Raw genomic sequence first — 22,026 nt, forward strand, 5'->3', positions numbered from 1 at the left:
AGCTAGGGGAACATAAAATAATCTTCTTATTCTATTAAAAGTATATAGATTTTGGAATCTTTCTAGAAACTTTCTCATAGAAAATATAAAAAAGTTCAATTGAACTTTCTCTTTTTTGTATTATTAGTTTTTTGCACTTCATAATTATTGTCATTATCCTAAGAGACATGTAGATTGATGTAAAATTCCTCTTTTTTTTGTTAATATGCCATAAGACAGTTGGTAATTGAATGCAACTAGTTAAGTATTTTCAAATACCTCAAAAGCTAAGAAGAAAACAAATAATCTAAAAGAGAGTTGAAATGATTAATCAGTACCACCAAAATGACATAATACACGAATATCTAAATTATTTGTAATATCGTTAATTAACATCACTCGTTGATAAACTTAACTTATAATTTGCTCAAAATTCAAAGCCAAAAAAATTATTGGAATAGTTGTAGTCTTCAAGTAGCTGCTGATTTATGTTGGGGAAAGGATCATGTTGACTTGAACTGAGCCATGAGTGCTGATCTTCACCTTCTTGGGCAATAGCATGAATCATTTGCAGCTGCTGCATTTGTTGTTGTTGTAGTTGTTGTTGTGCATTATGAAAGGCTTTTTCACCCTTTGTCTTCACTAGCTCAGACTGAGCCTCAATTATTTGTTCTTGGAGTTGAGAGATTATCCGAACACTTCCATAGACTGTGTCTTCGACATGTGCACTTGCTTCGAAAGACATGCAATCCGCTGCCACAGCTCGTAAATGCACTGGAAGTTGCTGCAATGCCAAATGAAGAAAAAAATTGAAACCAGCTTTCTTGTTTTGTTTTGTTTTTTGTTTTTGGGTAAATAAACTAGAGAGATGGAACAGCTATAAGAAACTAAATTTTGAAGTAATAAATATAAGTAGCTTAGTTAAAAATGCACTACTAATCAATTTTAAAGTAAAATAATTTTGGGATTCTTTTTTGTCAAATGAAAATCATTAATTACTCAGGGAATTTAATTTGACAAAGAATCTATTTCAAACGATGTTGCTCTTATGCTTTGTTGTGATAGGTATTAAAAGTTGACAAAGAGCATATATATGGAAAATGTCAAACGGCTACAAGAACAATAAATAAATAAAAAAATCCATTAGGAGTAGAGTCAAATATTAAATTAGTTGCTCAAATAACTTAATTCTAAAATAATAATGAAGATTTTTCTCAAGTGTTGTTTCAGGAAAATTTAGGAGGAAATGGTATTAAACAAATTTGATATTAACATAAAATGATGAACTCAAAGCTTACAATGATAGGAAAAAAGAGGAAAGTAAAACGTTCAACATTCATATTGATTATATATGCGATTGTTTTATTTATGTGTATGTGTCGAACTTGAACCTTCTCTTCATTTCCTAGCACAAAGTAAGAACTGAAGAACAACACTAACAAATAGTTGTTAATAGTAAAATCATGGTTTTAAAAACCGATACGATGAAAGAACCAGAAAAGAAACTGATTATCGGTTTTTTGGTTGGACCAAGGTCCGACCAATGGTCGAACCAGTAACGTCATAAATAATTTAATTAATAATTTTTTAAATTATATAAATAAATAATGATGAATATATTTTATTTTTATAATGTTAATAATTTTTCGCAATTTATATAATAAATATCATTTAAATATTAAACGTAACTTACTAGATTTGTTCACAAATATGGTTAAAACTTAAAAAAAGGCACCGAAAACTGCAAGACTTTCTAAGCTCCACCGAAAAAGGAAAAGAGATAATGAATAAATAAATAAATAACCCACCACACTTTGGTTACTTCTCCCTGCCATTACTAACAATTAACACCCACCCACTTCTTGACTTCTATGACATAGCATTTACTTCTCCCAAGTCTCAAGACTCCCAACCTTTCCACTTTTCTAATAGAAATCCATCAGAATCCAAATTGGCAATTTCCCATAAGGCCATAACCTCTCATTCGTCTCTCTCTCTAATCTATCTCTCCCTCTCACCTTTTCTGCCAAGCCCGTCCATCACTCCATCTCTTTGCAACATATCAATTAGCAATAGTTTTCAAACTTCAAACCAAAATACGTTCCTCCACCCTTCTCATGTTGCTTCTCTTACCTCCACTCCAAATTTTATTTTACCTGCAGATTTGAAAGTTTCATTTACCAAATCTTATTTACAGCAGATCTAAGATTCTCAAAATGAGGAAGAAAAATTGTTTCATTCGCATCATTCACAGCAACAAAGTAACTGCTGCACCAATGAATGAGAGAGGCTGAATGGGGAAGAAATCAAGTGAAACAAAGTCATTTTCTCTATATTTTGCAAAACCAGTTCAACCATAACAGTTTCCAGTTTTATGGTTGAATCGGCCGGTTTTTGATTATTTTCAGTTTTTAAATGATTTCCGATTTTTAACTATAACCGGACCGGATTGTAAGCCGGTTCTTGGTTGAACCAGTCGGACTGGCCGGTCTGGTCAGATTTTTAAAACCATGAGTATAATACATATCATCTTTGCATTATTATTATAGTAAGGTTTTTTCTCTTAGTCACAGTGTCGATTCTGTAATGTACTTTATATCTAGACAATGGGAAAATTTGTTTACCTACTAATACTGAAATAAAAGTAAAAAATTAAAAAAATCAACGATTAAAAGAAAATCTAGAGTACGTAATTAATTAAATAAATAAAAACTAAATCAGTGTTATTTGTTATCTTCTTTGGCTATATTTACCAATCAAAGATGCATTAGAGAAAGAATCCATTAAGAAACATCTTAAAGATATCATTAACACCATCTGTGTGATTATTTCTATAAGATAGAAAGCTTTCAGTGAACGACAAATTAACAAGCTGAAATATTAATCCTTCCTCTATATTAATACCTTTGTATTAACTAATTAATAAATGAAAAATATGTTACTAGTAACATGTGTATATATATATATATATATATATATTTGGTCATACCTCTAGCATTTTGGTCGTGTTGCTAGCACCAAAGATTTTGTGAACACAGGCATATCTTTGTGGATTGGTTGGAGGAAAATATGGTGCAAGAACACAATCTTTAGGGCATCTCCTCCTCAAAGATTTGCAAGCTGCACATCTAGTTGAATGGGACATTGTCAAATTTTCGAGAATCTACTCAAAGATCTTCTTCCAAAACTTCTAATTATTCTCAAGAAGAGATTTGGTTTCTATATATTTATAGGGCAAGACTTAAGTGTAGTACTTAGGTGTTGTTCTTTAGATTTCTCTCTTAAAATTTTGCTATGTAGATTTTTTCTCATGGAATGGAAGTGTATTATTTAGTTAAATAGCCACATGGCTAAATCCTAAGAGAGGAACATAAAAAACAACACCTAAGATACTATACCTAAATTTGACCATATTTATATAAAAGCAAGACTAAGCTTTCTAAAATAGCTTCCACCAATAAGGAGACTTTGTGAAGCTTTAGATTTCTCCATAAATGGGCATTTGTGTATTTCAATATCACTTAAAATTAAATTTATTTATTTTCCATCAATTTAGTTAATGTTTTGTACTATAAATTTTTACTAATTCAAAATTCATTTTTCTTACTTTTTTATATCAACGAAAGCATTTGATTGATGCTAGATATATTACAAATTTTATTATATAGACCTTATAATTTGACGTGTCACGAATTAGAATAAATTGATTTAAACATTAATTTATTATGTTGTTTAATTGGCACTAGTCTATTCTTGCCAATTGTAAGTGTTATGTAGTAAAATTTGTAATAACTTTAACATTTTCCATTTACTTAATGATGATTTGGTTTGATTTTTATTATTTTATTATGTATATATTTTTTTGGGAAAATGTTTAAGCTGCAATAAATTTTACTACAAAAAACATTAAAAAAGATGTGAAAAAGAATGTGATTGGTGGCCCTTCAATAAGATAATAATTGAATATTTGAATTACTTCCTATTATTGGTGATGCAAAAATTTGTAAGACTCATTTAATAAAATTTGTAATAATTCTAGCATCAATAAAATTTTTTTGTCTTTTTAAAGAAAAATGCTAAAGGTATTTATTACATAAAACTTATAAATTGATGTGACAATATATGTGATTATTTCAACTACTTAATAAATGAATTGATGTTTGAAATGTGTTTTCGAAATTGGTAACACATCATTCTGTAAGCTCTATACGGTAAAATTTGCAAAATCCCTGACATTACTCATTTTTTAAAAGTGGAGGGGGAAAATTAAAAATCACTTATTGGCCCCCACATTATAGGGTCATTTCTCTCGTGGGCAAAGCTAGAAGGGGCGAGGGCCACGGGGCCTGCCCTTGTGACTCCTCCTAAAATTTTATTGCAATGTGCCATGAGGGTTTAGCTGCCCATGTTTCAAAGAAATTATGCATGTTTTATGTGAAGTTACACAAAAATAAGTGACTCTGACACATGAAAAAGAAAGGTAAAAAAAAAGTCATCTCAAACACCAAACCACATCACCTTTTCGTCCATTTCACTATTGTTATAAGTAGCTTCTGTCTTGTCCCAGTTTTTCAACCTTTTCACTATTTATTTTCTTTTTTACCGTTATTTTCACAATTTTTACTATTCATGATACTTTTCAGAGTACTTTATTGTTAAGTGATACTACAAATTTTACTGCTTACGTCTTATAAATTGGCATGTCGCCAATCACAAAAAATAATTTCAAACATTTATTCATTATATTTATTAATTAACACTAATCACATTTTTACCACATCAGTTTGTAAACTTTTTGTTGTAAATTTTTGTACCTATGGATTGGTTATTTTTGTATAGTTATTTTAATGATATGAAATATATTCATGTTTTCTTACAATTTTTTATTTAATTGTTATTATAATCGATTAATAGATTTTAAGATTAATTTCACTTTTAATATTGTTTTTTTAATTTTGCTCCCTCTGGACTAAAATCCTGGTTCTCCCATTGATTTTTTCTAATAGGTGAGGTGATATTTTATATATATATATATATATATATATAAGTTCAATTCAAGTTACACTTGGTGTAATTTTAAGTAATGTTAATTACACTACCTAATATTTTTTATTTAAATGCGAATTTTGATAAATCCACTGCTAGATTATATTATCTTCATATATTCTTCGTACTTACAAAATTTAGAGATGATCTATGATCAATAGCCGTGTCATTAAACAATTTTTTAAATTCAAGTTTTTGTAGTTTAAAATAACCTTTTTGAACTTTAGGGTCCGTTTGGATACAGCTGAAAACTGAAAACTGAAAAATACTGTAGCAAAATAATTTTTAAATGTGTGAATAGTCTCGTGGGACCGATTTTTAATAAAAAAATTGCTGAAAAGTGAGGTTTGTGGGTCCCATGAACAGTGCACGGGACCCACTAATGTGGCTGAAAATTGTTTGACAAGTCAAATATTATGGCTACTATTCATGAACAGTAGTCGTAACAGTAAAATTTGTCCCTAAAACACGTGAAAAAAAAAAAGAAAAAAGAAAAACACAAGACACAGACGCTTTCAGCCAAATCCAAACATACACTTAATGTTGTGGTCAGTACATCCCCTAAACTTTTAATTTTGCCAATTTAGCTCTTGAACTTTGCACATCTGCCAAATAGATATTTCTATCACTCCGCCGTAAAATACTTTAACTAAAAATTCACATCATGTGAAAGAAAAAAGGTGAAAAGCATATTTTAGTCCCTACATTTTCAGGCGATTCCCATTTTAGATAGAGCTAGGTTCAGTTGAGAAAGAAAGAGAAACCGACCAAAGAGAGGATTATAACCTACACCCCCCACAACTCTAGCAACTCTCCACCAAACTATATTGACCAAAAAAAAAGATGTGAAAGTAACCAAAAAAAAGGGCAGGAAAATAAATCCCAAAGAGATTTCTAGAGTAAATTGACCAAGAACATTTCAAATTACATTGTTAATGTTATTCTAAACATATTTTAATGAGACAATTATTTTGGACATTTACTTGACAAAACCAAAAGAAGAAGACCTCCACCTCCATAGCCAAAACTTCATCTCCTCAATTGGTGTTGTATAGTAGACATAAATCTTAAGGGAATTAGAGTATATCCATTTGAATGGGCAAGTACAGCTTTTGCAGTTGCTAATTTGCAAGCTAGTCACTGACCCAAAATTTTACACCACCACAAGAATCAGGATACCACCATACCCATCAACCAAAAGCCTTGATGGCCCCCACCAACTCCAATAATCCCAACGCAAACATCCCTCTTCTCTATCTTCTTTAACAATTCTACCATATTCATTATTGAGAATATGAAAGAAGAGTGGTGAGAACACAAATAACAAACAAATAAAGTAAGATCTACAGAGAAAAGTATTGTAAAAATATTCATGTGAAGTTCATCTCAAACAAGAAAAAGAAAGGTAAAAAAAGTTCATCTCAAACACCAAACCACATCACTTTTTCACCCATTTCACTTTGTTATAAGTAGCTTTTGTCTTGTCCTAGTTTTTCACCTTTTTCACTATTTTTATCTTTTTTTTCCTCTTCTACCACTATTTTCACAATTTTCACTATTAATGATACTTTTCAGAGTATTTATTATTGAATCTAGCCTCCAAATTTTGGCAGGTTGAAGGTTGGATTTTTCTTAGCATGTGTGCAAAAAATCAGGGTAAGACTCCAAGAAAAGTATTGTGAAAATATTCATGTGAAGTTTGTAAGGTTGAATTTATTCAACCATCTAATTGGCTTTATTCCGTGCCAAATTTGCTTGTAATTCAGCATTTAGTAACCCTGTATTTAGGTGGGTTTGATGGAAGGGTAGTGAGTGAGATAGAGTGAAGTTTGCTCAAGAGTGTGCAAGAAAACAGAGTGTCGCGGCTGGGACTCGCGGGTGACTCTCGGCTGCAAGCCGCCAGAAGCTGCACACGTGCCAAGCATGCTGGAAGATGAACAGTCATGCTAGCTGGAGCACTACAGGACAAAACAGGACAACTGGCCATACGGTTATCTCGCGACTGGATCTCGCGACTTAGTCAAGCCGCGAGATCAAGCCGCGAGCCACCCCTGTTTTGTAAAAACCTGACGTTTCACATTCCTCTCCACTCCAGTATAAATACCCCTATTACCCACGATTGAAAGAGAGCTTCCAGAGAGAATTTTGAGAGAGAAACCCTAAAGAAAAACTAGATTGATTCACACACAATCTATACCTTAGAGACTCTTCAAATTCCTCAACTCTCTTCCTCTCCATTGTCAAATCCTTGAGAGGCATTATACCAAACCAAGTTCTCACCATCATCATCATTGTGAGACTGCTGTTTGGATTTCTGGGAAGCAGTTAGGAAGGAGCCAATCTTCATTGGTTGATGCTACGGTCTAGTAGCGGAATCCGGGAAGCTAGAAAAGAAAAAGGTTCGGCGCAACCTCGTTGGAGCAAGAAGCTTGGAGGGCTTAGGTACATCGGGTAGATTAGGCTTGGAGGGTCTATTGCTGTTCATGTATCCCAACTACATTTTCTAGTGGATTATTGACCGCTTGGAGGGCGGCGGAGAGGTTTTACGCCGAGGGCTTCGGTTTCCTCTTCGATAACACATCGTGTGTTGTCCTTGTGTTTGCATCTCTCTTCCCTTTATCTTTGCCTTTTATTTTCTGCTGTGGATGTGATTTATAATTGGCTTAGATTGATTTCCAATTCTGTTTATAGCTTATGTTCATTTTCCGCACACTAGTTGTTTGTCATAAAGCTTGAATTGGTTATTTTGTATTTGGGGGTCTAAACGTTCAAGGGTGTTTATACACGTTTTTGAACTTTCAATTGGTATCTCAAACAGGAAAAAGAAAGGTAAAAAAAGTTCATCTCAAACACCAAACTACATCACTTTTTCACCCATTTCACTTTTATAAGTAGCTTTTGTCTTGTCCTAGTTTTTCACCTTTTTCACTATTTTTATCTTTTTTTTTTCTCTTCTACCACTATTTTCACGATTTTCACTATTAATGATACTTTTCAGAGTATTTTATTATTGAATCTAGCCTCCAAATTTTGGAAGGTTGAAGGTTGGATTTTTCTTAGCATGTGTGCAAAAAATCAGGGTAAGACTCCAAGAATTGCTCCAAAAAAGACCTATTATTCCTCCTCAACAAATCAATGTTTCCTGGTACCATAGTGGATTTTTTCCTAAGTCTGTGTTTGGTTGGGGTGAAAACAGGGAGGATGGAAAATAGAGGGAGCAAAATAGGGTGGAAAACACTGTTTTCCATTGTTTGGTTGGGGGAAGGAAAATGGAGAAGATAGAAAACCTGGGAGAAAGTTTTCTCTCCAGGGTCCACATTTTTTACCCTCCCAAATCAGGAGGAAAAGCTAGAGAGAAAAGTGCTGTCACAGCACTTTTACACAAATGCCGCATTTCTCTCTCCTCTCACAACTACAAACACAACAATCTTTCTCTCAAACATCTCTAAACTCAAGCATAATCAGATTATCAGAATACATACTCAAAAACACAATTTTAAAATTAATCAAATCATAACAATAAAAGCAAAAAAAAAAAAAGAAGAAGACAAAAGACAGAAGACATCTAACCCATCTGGATTGCGTTGGGGACAAAGATGAGCAACGGCTCCAGGTTAGGCCAACTGCTTTGGGACAAAGATGACCCATCTGGACTGTGTTGGGGACGAATGTTATGGAATCAAGTAAAAAGAGAGAGAGAGAGAGAGAGAGAGAGAGAGAGAGAGAGAGAGAGAGAGAGAGAGAGAGAGAGAGAGAAAAAAAAAAAAGAGAGAGAGAGAGAATGAGAGCTGCTAGTATAGTGCTGGAACGTTCTTGAATGAGGGATAAAAAGAAAATAAAAGAAGGGAGGGATAGAGATAAGGACAACGAGTGTGGAGGAGAAAAAAAAAAGTATGGATGAAATGAAATGAGAGAAAGGAGAAATAATATAAAGAACAAAAAATCCTAATTGAGAAATGTTACCACAATATTTTCGCAATAAATTTTAAGTAACGGATTGTTATTAGTTAATATTGGTGAGTAAAAAAAAATTTCAGTGGTGCGTTCAAATTAGAACTAGTAATAACTTTCCACATAAATTTTGTTGTAAAAGTATTACGAAAAATGTTATGGACGTAACACTTCTCATTGAAAAATATAATTGTTGGTAAATTTTATATTATTTAATGAGTACAAATAAATCTATTTCTTAACTATTATGTAACAAGGGTATAATAGTCAATTTATATAAACTACATTTTCTATCCTCCCACTTTTCTTTTCAACCAAACAAAAGAGTTTTCCACCCTCTCACTTTTCCATCCCTCCAACCAAATACATACGAGGTAAAACTAAATATTTTCTATCCTCCCACTTTTCCACTCCTCCAACTAAACAGACCTTAAGCACTCTTTAGGGGGGAAAGAGTAGGAGGTGTCTGAAGAGGCTATCTAGGCTTGGCAGCAGCAACCCCCCCAAGTGCTACCATGGTCTTCTAGGGGTCCCAAGGGCAAGCCATGGCCTTGGCATCCCACCCATGGGGCATGCCACGGCCTCGCCGTGTTGCCACTGCCCCTTAGGCAACATGCATGCTAGGGCCTTGCTGCCTATGCCTAGGGGCATGCCACGGCCTCGCCGTGTTGCCACTGCCCCTTAGGCAGCATGCATGGTAGGGCCTTGCTGCCTATGCCTAGGGGCATGCCAGCATGCCCACACAAGCATGCCATGGCCTTAACTGCATGCCTTGGCCTTAACTGCTTGCTCGTGGGGGTTGCCATGGCCTTGGCCTTGGCAGCATGCACATGAGCATGCCTTAGTCTTGGCTACCTGCCCATAGGGGCTACCTTGGCTTTGGCTGCTGCTTGCCCTGGCCTTGGTAGCATGATCATGGGGGGCTGCCTTGGCCTTAGCTGCTGCATGCCCTAGCACACCGCGCCGCATCGTCCCACACTCTAGCAAAATTGGCTTAGGCATGCTAGCATAAAGCTTTTGAATTTTTTGTGATTTTTCCTATTTTTCGGCTTCCGAAAATCATAAAAAGTAAAATATGTTGAATCTGGCCTCCAAATTTTGACAGGTTGAAGGTACAATTTTTCTTAGCATGTGTACAAAAAATCAAGGCAAGACTCCAAGAATTGCTCCAAAAAAGGCCCATTATTCCTCCTCAACAAATCAATGTTTCCTCGTGCCAGAGTTGATTTTTTCCTAAGTGCTCTTTAGGGGGGAGGAGGTATTCGGAAATGCACAGGGGCAACCCCTCTTGAGCTTGGCCATAGGTAGGCATGCTCATAACGAGCCCTTAGGCACCCAACCCCGCGTGCTCCATGGTGTGAGGTGGGCCTTAAATGCATCGCCAGGGTGGACCCAGGTTGGCATTTCATATGTACGTGGTATAGTTGCAGCGCACTCTTACAAGGCAGATAGTGTTAGTTTTACCCATTGCCACGCAGAGCAAGCCTAAGGTGATGATCAAATGCATTGTGAAAGCTCTCTCTAGTGCCACTTTTCCTCAAGGCCACACCCACCCATGCCCAGTGGCGGGGGGTCGATTGTCTCAATAAACGTGGGGTGGGGAATGCATGTATTCTTGGTTTAGCTTGGGCACACTATCGCAACGCAGACGGTGTTAGTCTCACCCATTGCTGCGCAAAGCAAGTTCCATGCGACTATCGAGCTTGTGTGTGTCTTTCTTACTACGCAGTTGCATGGTAGTAGTGGCGGTGGCAACAATGACGACGACGATAGCAGCAGTGTCCCTCGATGTCCCTTGTAGTTCTTGTGTGTGGTTGGTGAGCCATGCAAGCTTGGTATAGCTTAGGCACGCTCTTGCACAGCGGACAGTGTTTGTTTCACCCATTGCTACGCGAAGCAAGTCCCATGGCGACCATCCTTGCAGGCACGTAGTTTAGTAGTGTTGTCCTTCACGCCAAGTGGTGTGGACTCGACACCACTCAATGCTTCCTCATGCAAGGCAAGCCTTACGGCGTGTCATTGTGGGGTACGTTTGGTGGTTTTGCAGTCTAGTGTATGTGATAGCGTATGAGTGGTAGCAAGGTTGCATGGGTTGGTCGCACATTGAATTGTCCGGCGTGCTCCCAATCAGTGTTGTTCCGAGTGTCGCTCAGACGCAATTCGGGTCCCCGTGCTGCATACCTGCCTCGAAGGCACTCATCCCTCTAGTTGATTCATTCCTAGTCGATGCTCCTCATGGGGCGTTGGCAGGACCTCGAAGCCGCCCTCATGTCCCACGCATGCCTCATGGCCTCTACGTTGTTGATGTGGACCACGTGGGCGTGCTCATGGCCTCGGATGCAAAACATCATGTGGGTTTGAGGCCTCCGGCCCCCTTTGCCAACCTACCAAGTGAGCGTCATCGCTTTGCCCCGCATGATCGCTGTGCTCGTCTACGCCCTTCCTTGCCCTCGGGCGAGCCAGGGCCTCCGAACAACGCCAGCATCAACAAGGAATGTTACCTGGTTGATCCTACCACATCACTTTTTCACCCATTTCACTTTGTTATAAGTAGCTTTTGTCTTGTCCTAGTTTTTTTACATTTTTCACTATTTTTAACTTTTTTTTTCTCTTCTATCGTTATTTTCACTATTAATGATACTTTTCAGAGTATTTTATTGTTGAGTGATACTTTAAATTTTACTACTTACGTCTTACAAATTCGCATGTCACTAATCACAAAAAATAATTTCAAACATTTATTCATTATATTGTTTAATTAACACTAATCACATTTTTTACCACAATAGTTTGTAAATTTTTTGTTTTAAATTTTAGTAGTTATGAATTGGTTATTTTTGTATAGTTATTTTAATGATATGAAATATATTCTTATTTGCTTACAATTTTTTTTATTTGAGTTGTTATTATAATCGATTAATAGTTTTTATATTAATTTCACTTTTAATATTGAGTTTTAATTTTGTCTCCTCAAGACTAAAATCTTAGTTTCGCCACTGATTTTCTCTAATAGGTGAGGTGATATTACATAGCCTAGGCCTACCAAACTTTATTTTGCATGTGGCGGTTGATTGTGTGCATTCTTAAGCTAAAATTAAAGAAGGGCTGTGGGGCTGAGCAATTGGCTTTATACAGTTGGAAGAGATTTTTGAACAAAAATTATTCTGTCAAAAACTTTGCATGCGTTTGCATGTGCATGGCGGCCACTTCTTGGCGGAACTTTACATCTAATTTTGTCATATCCTATCTATCTTTTTCACTTTAAGTAAAGTATATAAATAATTGCTTTGATGAGACTTGACTCTTGAGTAGTTTAATCTTTTATTGCATCTTTACCTAATTAATGAGCATCATTACAAGTTAACTTTCCTCTAATCGTTTAGATCAAAATACATTGGTTTGGTTGGTTCTAGTTAACTCAATTGCTAATTTCGGCACATCTATTTTTTCACTTTAAGAAAAGTAAATAAATAACTATTTTACTAAGTGATCTAATTTTTCATCACGCTTAATGAATGTTATAAATTAACTTCTTTTTTGTTTGGTGCCTGATCTTCTAGTTCAAATTACATAAAATTTGGTTGGTTTATGTTAACTCAGCTACTAAAGTATTTTGGCATCAAATAAGAGATATGTGTTTGAATATCGCCTATGCCAAAAAAAAAAAAAAAAATTGATATCTTGATCTGATGGCTGATGGTAATACACAATCATGGAGCAAGAAGTTATAGATTTCCAATTCCAGCTATAGCTACCTTATTTGTCACCCCCCCTCCCCCCCAAACCCAAAAAAAAATACAAACTTTCATTTCACTAGTTTATGTGACTGCAAATCATTTATGTTCGGACTTTCATTTCACTAGTTTATGTGACTGCAAATCATTTATGTTCAGACTATGTTTGGGACTTAATTACTTAGAACATCAATTAGGAAACAATAATTAAAATGAATGTGTTTTTTAACATGGTCAAGATGTAATGACCCAGGAGGTATTGTTCGTCTAGACATGGCAATGGGCGAGGAACAAGCCATAAATGAAACCTTTATTGCCTGAGCTGATACGATTGGACGAATTAAAGAGGATAATGGCTCAAAGGTCTCCATATCTATGCATTAAGTGTCAGAGGCGTTACCCAAACAGGGAATTAAACCACCATTAATGGTGATCCCAACGGCTAGGAGAGCAGAAGCCTATATAAGGCACACCCAACCAAAGGTAAGGGACACAATCAAAATAGTACTCCCATTAGCAAGAATTTTCCATCATTTCTCCCTCATTCTAACTTTACCATCAGAGGCTCGCCGGCTGGCACCATGTAAGTGACCTGTTTGTTACATTTCCTAATCATCTTGCAGGTTATGCCAGAATCATCTAGATGATCCTAACTGCTGACGATTTTGGCATCATCAAGATGCATTTTGAGATTCATTGTATTTTTTTTTTTTTTAATGTGAAAATATGGGCATGCTCATCTTATGAACAATTCACTGTTTATTAACTAAATTTTCAAAACTTTCAATGGTTTAACTTAAAAAAATACTAGGAGGTGTTACCCCCAAAACTTATGTATACAACTATGTTCTTCAATACTTAGCCAAAAAAGAAAAATAAAAAGAAAAAAAAAAAAGGCCAATGGGAAAAATTGATGCTGTCTAGGTCTTTTATTGAGTTTTGCCCACTGAACTAAGCCGTTGAATTTTGCCCACTGAACTAAAACCATTGAATACTTTTGACTACTCTTTTTGATGGTTTGATGCGTAGGCATTTGGATGAAAACGGTCGGAAGGACGAAGGGATTGTTGCTACTTTGCAATAAAAGAAACATTAGGTAATGTTTTGTAACAATTTTTTTCTGTTTTTTTCAAAAATTTGTTTTTGGGAATTTAAAGAAAAAACAATTTTTTTTTGTATTTTTGAAATCAAAAACATGTTTGGTTAGTTGAAATTAAAAAAAAAAATAGTTTTTTGAAGAAAAAATAGAAAATATTAAAATATGTTATTACTAAAATTTGAACTCTAATGCTAACTCATTAAATGAGATAGATTCATTAAATTAAATGCGTATTTTTATTGACTTTTAAAAATTAGAATACTAAAAACAGTATTTTGCATGTTTTCAATTTTCTTCACAAATTGAGTTTTGAAAACAGTTTTTGTTTTCTATCTATTTTGGGTTGCCAAACAAGTTTTTAGTCTCAAAAATAAAAAATTGTTTTTGGAAATAAAAAATAAAGAGAAAAAACAATTATCAAACATTCCCAATTGATTATTTATAAAATACTAATTTAAAATTTTAAAATCCAAAACGAAAATGCAAGAAATATGATTATTTTTAATAGCCAATTGATTATTTATAGAATACTAATTTTAAATTTAATTTTTTTTAAAAATCCAAAATGAAAAAGAAAAAGAAATTACTACATCCAAAAGTGAAAATTATAAATGAGAACGCCGTTTGTGGGGATCAAACCCATGACCGCGTGGTTAAAAGCCCCGCGCTCTACCAGTGAGCTAAGACGGCTTTGTTAGAGTTTAATAAATATATACTTTTAGTTTGGACAAGTGATCCTAGATGAATTGCACTTAAAACCCACTTCCCGTCTCTATGATGATTGATGACTCTCAGAATTAGATTTAGTAGAGTTTCATTCTTGTGTATTTTCGTTGCAGAAATACCACATTTTCAATTGCATCACTTTACCATGGTATTTAGCAGAGTATAACACTTTAAGAGCATCTGCATTAGAACAGATGCAGATGCTTACTAAATAGTATAATTTCAGATGCTTCTCAAACGTACTCTCTAAAAGAGCATTAGTATTGGAATTGTTAAACTCTCAAAAAGCCATTTTTAACAACCCAAACACCAAAATGGGTCAACATTTTTATTATATTAATATGGTGAGGAATGCTCTACAAACAAGTTAGTGACAATAGAGTGACTGAGTGAGAACAAAGAATGAGAATACACGAGAAAAATAAAGGGTACCTCTTAAAAAACATGTGTGATCCCACGTGTTGTGAAAAAGATTTCCAATGAGATTGTCTCGTGATATGATATTCAATGGCATTGGACAAAGTTTGTCAAGTGCAATTTTCTTACGCCCAACACATGCCCAAGAACCCGTGGGATTTTCTTTTGTCTTTTGTGTGTTTGGTGGTACTAAAAAATAAAGTTTTGCTAATGAGTGTCTTTAGGAGAATGGTTAAGAATCTATTTTTAAAAAGTTTTAACATCATTTTTATGAAAAATGAAAAAAACTTTCAAAACATTAATTGTTTTTTTTTTTTCTTTACCAATAAAAATTTTCTTTAAATGGATTGTTAATCATTGCCCAAAGGGCATTCGTTAACATTTGCCTTTAAAAAAAAAAAAAAAAGAGTGTAAAAATAAAAACTACTTTTGGTTCAAAAAAACCTTATGACAAACACTTTTTTTTTTTTTTGTTAAAAAGTTTTTTAAAGCAACTCTATCTCACATCACGTGAAATAGGGGAGTAAAGATTCACGCTTTCAAACTCATTTTTAGCACTTCCCTTTTAAAAAGAAGAGGGTAAAAAAAAACTACTTTTGGGTTAAAAGAAAACTTATGACAAACACGTTTTTTTTTGTTAAAAAGTTTTTTAAAACAACTCTATCTCACATTACGTGAAACAAGGGAGTAAAGATTCACGCTTTCAAACTCATCACAAGAAAATTAAATAGTCTCTTACCTAATATTCCAAAAAGAAAAATGTTAATATCAAAACTGACAAAGCCTTAGTTGAAAACATTGTGTGACATTGCCAATCAAAGTGAGTCGGTTGGTCGAAAGAGTCAGATTGATCACTTCATTGAGCATACCTAATATTCACGCTAGGACTTGAGATCTACACTTTTTACAAAAAAGATCTACACCTTTAGACCATAACCCCACTTTAAACGTGCATGGAATTTTAATTGCTTTGTTTTACCAAATTTATGTTTAATTTATTCATCATGCAGATTGATAACAAAAGTTCATCATCAATTTATATTCGGAGTTCAAAACTTTTCCCTTCTCAATGTTCACACGAGTTGAACCCAAGAAGTTTTCGTATAAGGATAATTTTACCATTTTTTAAAGACAAGTCAAAATTGCAAAGTCGTTATTCGTTAGGCTGAAAATATTTCGAGAGTACCTAAGAATTTTTCCCAATATCATAATCACCAAAAACTTGACTACAGAATCCAATTTTATTTTGATTATGAAAAAAGTGATTTGCTTGGATTTTTTTTTCTATATGTTTACTTCCTCAAAATCTTCACATTTTTTACAACCATATTTTCTTTAGAAAGAATAAAAGACATTTAGCCAACCTAAGTAGCCTATTAAGGATCAATAACCAATCTTAAAATTGTAGGTATAAATTTTTGGCTATTTTTCTCCCTGTGTTTGATGTCTAAGACTCTGAGCCACTACCTTTCCAGGAAAAAAAAAATGAAATAGAAGCAACAAAGAAAGAAAGAAAGAATAACAAGAAACTGATAGAGAGGAGAGACCAAGAGAGAGCATTCCAACAGTTTAAAACTTAGATTCAAAACATTTAGTTAAAAGGAGTTTGAAACTTTGAACTGAATAAAAAGAGTTTGAAATTTTGAATCTGATTTGGGGTAGGTGGCAATGTGTGGCTATAGATTTAAGGAAAAAAATTGAAAAAAAAAAGTAAACACATGTGGTAGGAAAGTGGCCACACACTTTTGCTCTTTTTTTGGGACTTTGATTAGGCTTTCTAGGCTAATTTGTACTGAGAAATGATATGTTTACAACACTTTCATAACAAATCTTAAATGGTAAGTAATTATTAGTTCTAATTTGAACCTACCACTAAAATTACCTTTCGCTTCACTAATAACAGCCAATAACAACCTATCAATTAAGATTTATTTTTGAAAGTATTACAAAAATATTGGGAACATAGCACTTCTCAAAAGTTTTTGGTTCAATCTTCAATGGACAAAAATTTTGGATAGATCAAATTTTATTTTTAATGGACTCAAATTTTTGAGGAAAATTACACTCTACTACCCTAAACTATATCTCAAATTACACTTTGCACCCTAAACTATTCAAATGCATAGTTTGAACCCTAAACCCTAAACTATGAGTCTATGACACATATTACACTTTGCACCCCGAAGTTAGTTTTACTATTATCTTAGATGGTACTTTCATGCATGTGACATGCACATGTGTTTTGCTTAGGAGGAACAAAGTTAAAAGAAAAAAAACACCCCTCTTCATGATCAATAAAAAAAAATAATAATAATAATAAAAAAAGCTTCTTTCCTTTTGTTTTCATCTCTCTCACACATACAGGTACAACTCTCCCTATATCAGCTCTTCCCAAATCAAAACCCTGTAAATCCCCAAATCAAAAATATCTTTGACTCCACCATCGCCCACCACTACACTATACTCAAAAAAAAAAAAAAAAAAAAAATGGCAGAATGTTGAGTGGAGTGCATACCTTAAAGTGAGTAGATTTAAAAGGAAAATTATTAAATACTCCGAGAGTACCGTAAATGCGTATTCTCCTTTCTCATATGAATTATGGGTCCTTCCATAAATTTTATTAGTGAGACCGACAATTATGTGAGAAGGGAGAGTACACATTTATGATACTCTGGGAGTACTCAATAATTACCCGATTTAGAATATCACTAATTTATACTTATTAATTAATTAATTAATTGAGGGGGTAAAGTCCAATTATTTGTACAACAATCGGCTTTTTTCAAGTGGAAAATATATCAATATCACGAAAATCCTTTAGCAAAGGAAGGCAGGTTCTGTCTTTTAAGCCTTTGCGTGGTGCCCAAGAGAGAACTAATCTTAATCTCTATTCCTTTGTTGTTTTCATTTCTATTCAATTTTGCTATTATTTTATTTTGTTTCATTTACTTGCTTGGAAAAGGATGGTGTCACCACTTTTGTCTCTTTAGCTTAAAGAATTCCCACTTTCATAACGCACGAGGATTGAAAAGTCAATGAAGATATTTTTGATTTGGGGATTTAGGATTACAGGGTTTTGATTTGGGGAGTGGGTTATACCTGTACGTGTGAGAGACAACAGGAAAAAAAAATGTTTTAATTGATTGTGAATAGAGGTGTTTTTGTCTTTTAACTTTGTTCCACCTAAGCAAAAATACATGTGTGTGTCATGTGTATGAAAGTTCCATCAAAGATAACAATCAAGCTAACATCGGGGTGCAAAGTATAATAGATGTCATAGTTTAGGGTGTAAACTGTGCATTCGAATAGTTTAGAATGCAAAGTGTAATCTGGAATATAGTTTAGGGTGGTAAAGTGTAATTTTCCAAAATTTTTATTTAGGGTGTTCAAGTTTTGTTTTTAGGGTCGTCAAGAATTATTTCTAGGGTGGTCAATAGCTCATATTAATTTAAAAAATTTAATTTTTTTTAAGGTATATAAAAAGAAAAAATTTCAAGTCAAGGTGGTCATGTGACCACCATGATTAACAAGTGGAACCACCCTTGAAAATTGCCAAGTTATTAAGCTGAAAGTCCAACCAACAAGTAATTCTTAAGTACTTCTGATGCATGGTGAATAACTCCTAGAGCACAATGAATATTGTTTTTTCCTCTCATATTCATGATAGAGTATAATCATCAAATTCATGGTGGGTCTAACATAGATATGAGAGAATGGAGCAACATTTCACTATACTACCGGAGTACTTATGAATTTTCCTCAACCTCATTATCATAAAAAAAAACTGAACACGTAATCCAATTTTATTTTGATTATGAAACAAGTGTTTTTCTTGGATTATTTTTTTCTATACATTTTGTAAGGTTGAATTTATTCAACCATCTAATTGGCTTTATTCCGTACCAAATTTGCTTGTATTTCAGCATTTAGTAACCCTGTATTTAGGTGGGTTTATTGTAAGGGTAGTGAGTGAGATAGAGTGAAGTTTACTCAAGAGTGTGCAAGAAAACAGAGACTCGCGGCTGCAAGCCGCTAGACGCAGCACGCGTGCCAAGCATGCCAGAAGATGAACAGTCATGCTAGCTGGAGCACTACAGGACAAAACAGGACAACTGGCCATACGGTTATCTCGCAACTGGATCTCGCGACTCAGTCAAGTCACGAGGTCAAGCCGCGAGCCACCCCTGTTTTGTAAATCCTGACGTTTCACATTCCTCTCTCACTCCAGTATAAATACCCCTTTTACCCACAAATGTAAGAGAGCTTCCAGAGAGAATTTTGAGAGAGAAACCCTAAAGAAAAACAAGATTGATTCACCCACAATCTATACATTAGAGTCTCTTCAAATTCCTCAACTCTCTTCCTCTCCATTGTCAAATCCTTGAGAGGCATTTTACCAAACCTTGTTCTCACCATATTTATCATTGTGAGAGGGTTGTTTGGATTTCTGGGAAGCAGTTGGGAAGGAACCAATCTTCATTAGTTGATGCTACGATCTAGTAGCGGAATCCTGGAAGCTAGAAAAGAAAAAGGTTCGGTGCAACCTCGTTGGAGCAAGAAGCTTGGAGGGTTTAGGTGCATTGGGTAGATTAGGCTTGGAGGGTCTATTGCTATCCATGTATCCCAACTACATTTTCTAGTGGATTGTTTACCGCTTGGAGGGCGGCGGAGAGATTTTACGCCGAGGACTTCAGTTTCCTCTTCGATAACACATTGCGTGTTGTCTTTGTGTTTGCATCTTCCTTCCCTTTTATCTTTGCCTTTTATTATCTGCTGTGGGTTGTAATTTTAATTTGGCTTAGATAGTTTTTCCAATTCCATATTATAGCTTATGTTAATTTTCCGCACACTAGTTGTTTGACATAATGCTTGAATTGGTTAAGTTGTAATTTGGGGGTCTAAACGTTCAAGGGTGTTTATACACATATTTGAACTTTCACATTTACTTCCTCGATAGGATTAAAGCTTGATTGTCGTTGTTGTATGTTCTTTAAAAAGCTTTCTAAACTAAAACGCCTTCTAGAATTAGCGCAAAAAGGGAGCATCATGTTATGCATCCGGATGATTTTCAACAATGGAGAACAAGACCCTCCCTAACAAAAGGTCGAAGTTAAGAGACTGGTAGCAATCTTTTGGTGATCCATTTTCCCCAGATTTTTTTTACAAATTATTGTCCATATGAGCAAATATATTGGTAAAAATTAGGTGTAGTTCCTTGGTGCAACATTTTAGATTGTCTAGTTAATTCAAACACATTTTTGCATTAAGCAATAAAGCATAATTATTTTATATTTTCCAAGAATAATTAACTTCAATGTAGTGATATGTTTGAACCAAATGTATTATACTAAGAGGGGGTTTGGATCCACGTTCACGTTTCACGTCCGCGTTTTAGCTTCTTTTTTATTTTTATTTTTTTTGTTGGCACGCATTTCAGGAGGTTTGCGGCTACTATTCATGAACAGTAGCCGAAAATGTTGACTTTTCAACCGTGAATAGTGCATCCGTGCACTGTTCATGGACTCACAAATATCACTTTTTAACCATTTTTTCATTAAAAATGGGTCTCACGGTACTATTCACACATTTAAAAATTATTTTGCTACAGTGTTTTCAGTTTCAGCAAAATAAGTTCTATCCAAACATACCCTAAGAAACTGTACTTATGTTTTATCCATGTTTTGATGACAGAACTACTACTTAAAAAAAATAGAACTACTACTTAAAGACAAGAGACATGCACCAGTATAGCATCTCCAATGACTACAAACAATCCTTTCGTTCAAACAAATACAAAAGAAAGTTACCCCAATTTTACAAAGAACATAAATAGGGTTAAGTCTTGTAAACATATCATATCAAACAACATATCATATCCAACAACATATCAACTATGCCAGCTTGAATACTTCCTATCTATCATAAAAAAAAAAAAAAAAATGAAAACATTTTAAGAAATGACCTTAACAAGAAAAAAAAAAAAGTCAGGGTACTTCAAACCCAAATCACATATAAATAACATAATTGACCTGTCCAGTCTGCTTACTTGAAAAACTTGGTTAAGGTAATGGTAAAGCAATGCCTTCTTTGAAGGATTCAATGCATTCGTCCTGCACTTTCTTCAAGTTTCTTAGCATGGTGACAAGCAAAAACAAGGGTCATAATTTGAATTTTCATCCAAGTTAACTTGAATTTTCATCCAAGTTAACGCTAAATTTAATGTCGAGGTACAAAGTGTAACCAGGGTCATAATTTATGGTGCAAAACGTACACTCAAAAAGTTTATGATGCAAAATGTAATATGTGGTATAGTTTAGGGTAGTAAAGTGTAATTTCTCCTAAATACAGTTAATAAAAAGGAAAGAAAAGATACTATCTAATTTAGAAAAGATAAATTATTAATACTATTAGTAGAGTGATTTCTAATCTTAAAAGGAAGTTTTATTCTAAAAATGTATCTAATTATTTGTAATAGTATTATAGTACTCTTATGAAAATAAACTAATAAAATAATTTTTGCAAAAAGAGAAAGGGAGCCGAATTTTGTTGTTGTTGTTACTTGTTACTTACTATAAATGGAAAGGAGACCACTTTGCTCTAGCTAGGGGAACATAAAATAATTTTCTTATTCTATCAAAAAAAATATAGATTTTGGAATCTTTCTAGAAACTTTCTTATGGAAAATATAAAAAGTTCAACTTGAACTTACTCTTTTTGTATTGTTAGTTTTGTGCACTTCATAATTACTGGCATTATCCTAAGAAACATGTAGATTGATGTAAATATTCCCTTTTTTTGTTTTGTTAATATGCTATAAGACAGTTGGTAATTGAATGCAACTAGTTAAGAATATTCCCTTTTTTTGTTTTGTTAATATGCTATAAGACAGTTGGTAATTCAATGCAACTAGTTAAGTATTTTCAAATACCTCAAAAGCTAAGAAGAAAACAAATAATACAAAAGAGAGAGTTTATGAGAATAATTACTACCACCTCAATGACATAATATATGAATATCTAAATTGTTTGTAATATCCTTAACATCACTCATCAATAAACTAAATTTATAATTTGC

At 34.0% G+C, this 22,026-nt stretch overlaps 1 protein-coding gene across 1 annotated transcript; it reads right to left on the minus strand.

Moving 5' to 3' along the window:
- Window positions 1–406: 406 nt before the first annotated feature.
- On the minus strand, window positions 407–3,124 carry LOC115991306 (LOB domain-containing protein 24-like). The gene is made up of 2 exons (XM_031115014.1): window positions 2,969–3,124; window positions 407–763 (listed from the first exon to the last, which is right to left on the minus strand). Exons 1-2 carry the CDS (start codon window positions 3,122–3,124, stop codon window positions 407–409), a joined length of 513 nt encoding a protein of 170 aa, XP_030970874.1.
- Between the last annotated feature and the right edge of the window lie 18,902 nt (window positions 3,125–22,026).

Source organism: Quercus lobata, chromosome 5 (assembly GCF_001633185.2).
Source record: "Quercus lobata isolate SW786 chromosome 5, ValleyOak3.0 Primary Assembly, whole genome shotgun sequence".
NCBI lineage: Eukaryota > Viridiplantae > Streptophyta > Magnoliopsida > Fagales > Fagaceae > Quercus > Quercus lobata.

Coding starts and splice junctions, on each gene's coding strand:
- LOC115991306 (XM_031115014.1), bottom strand. CDS start 3,124: ATGTCCCATTCAACTAGATGTGCAGCTTGCAAATCTTTGAGGAGGAGA. Junction 764..2,968: donor ACACGACCAAAATGCTAGAG/GTATGACCAAAT, acceptor TTGGCATTGCAG/CAACTTCCAGTGCATTTACG.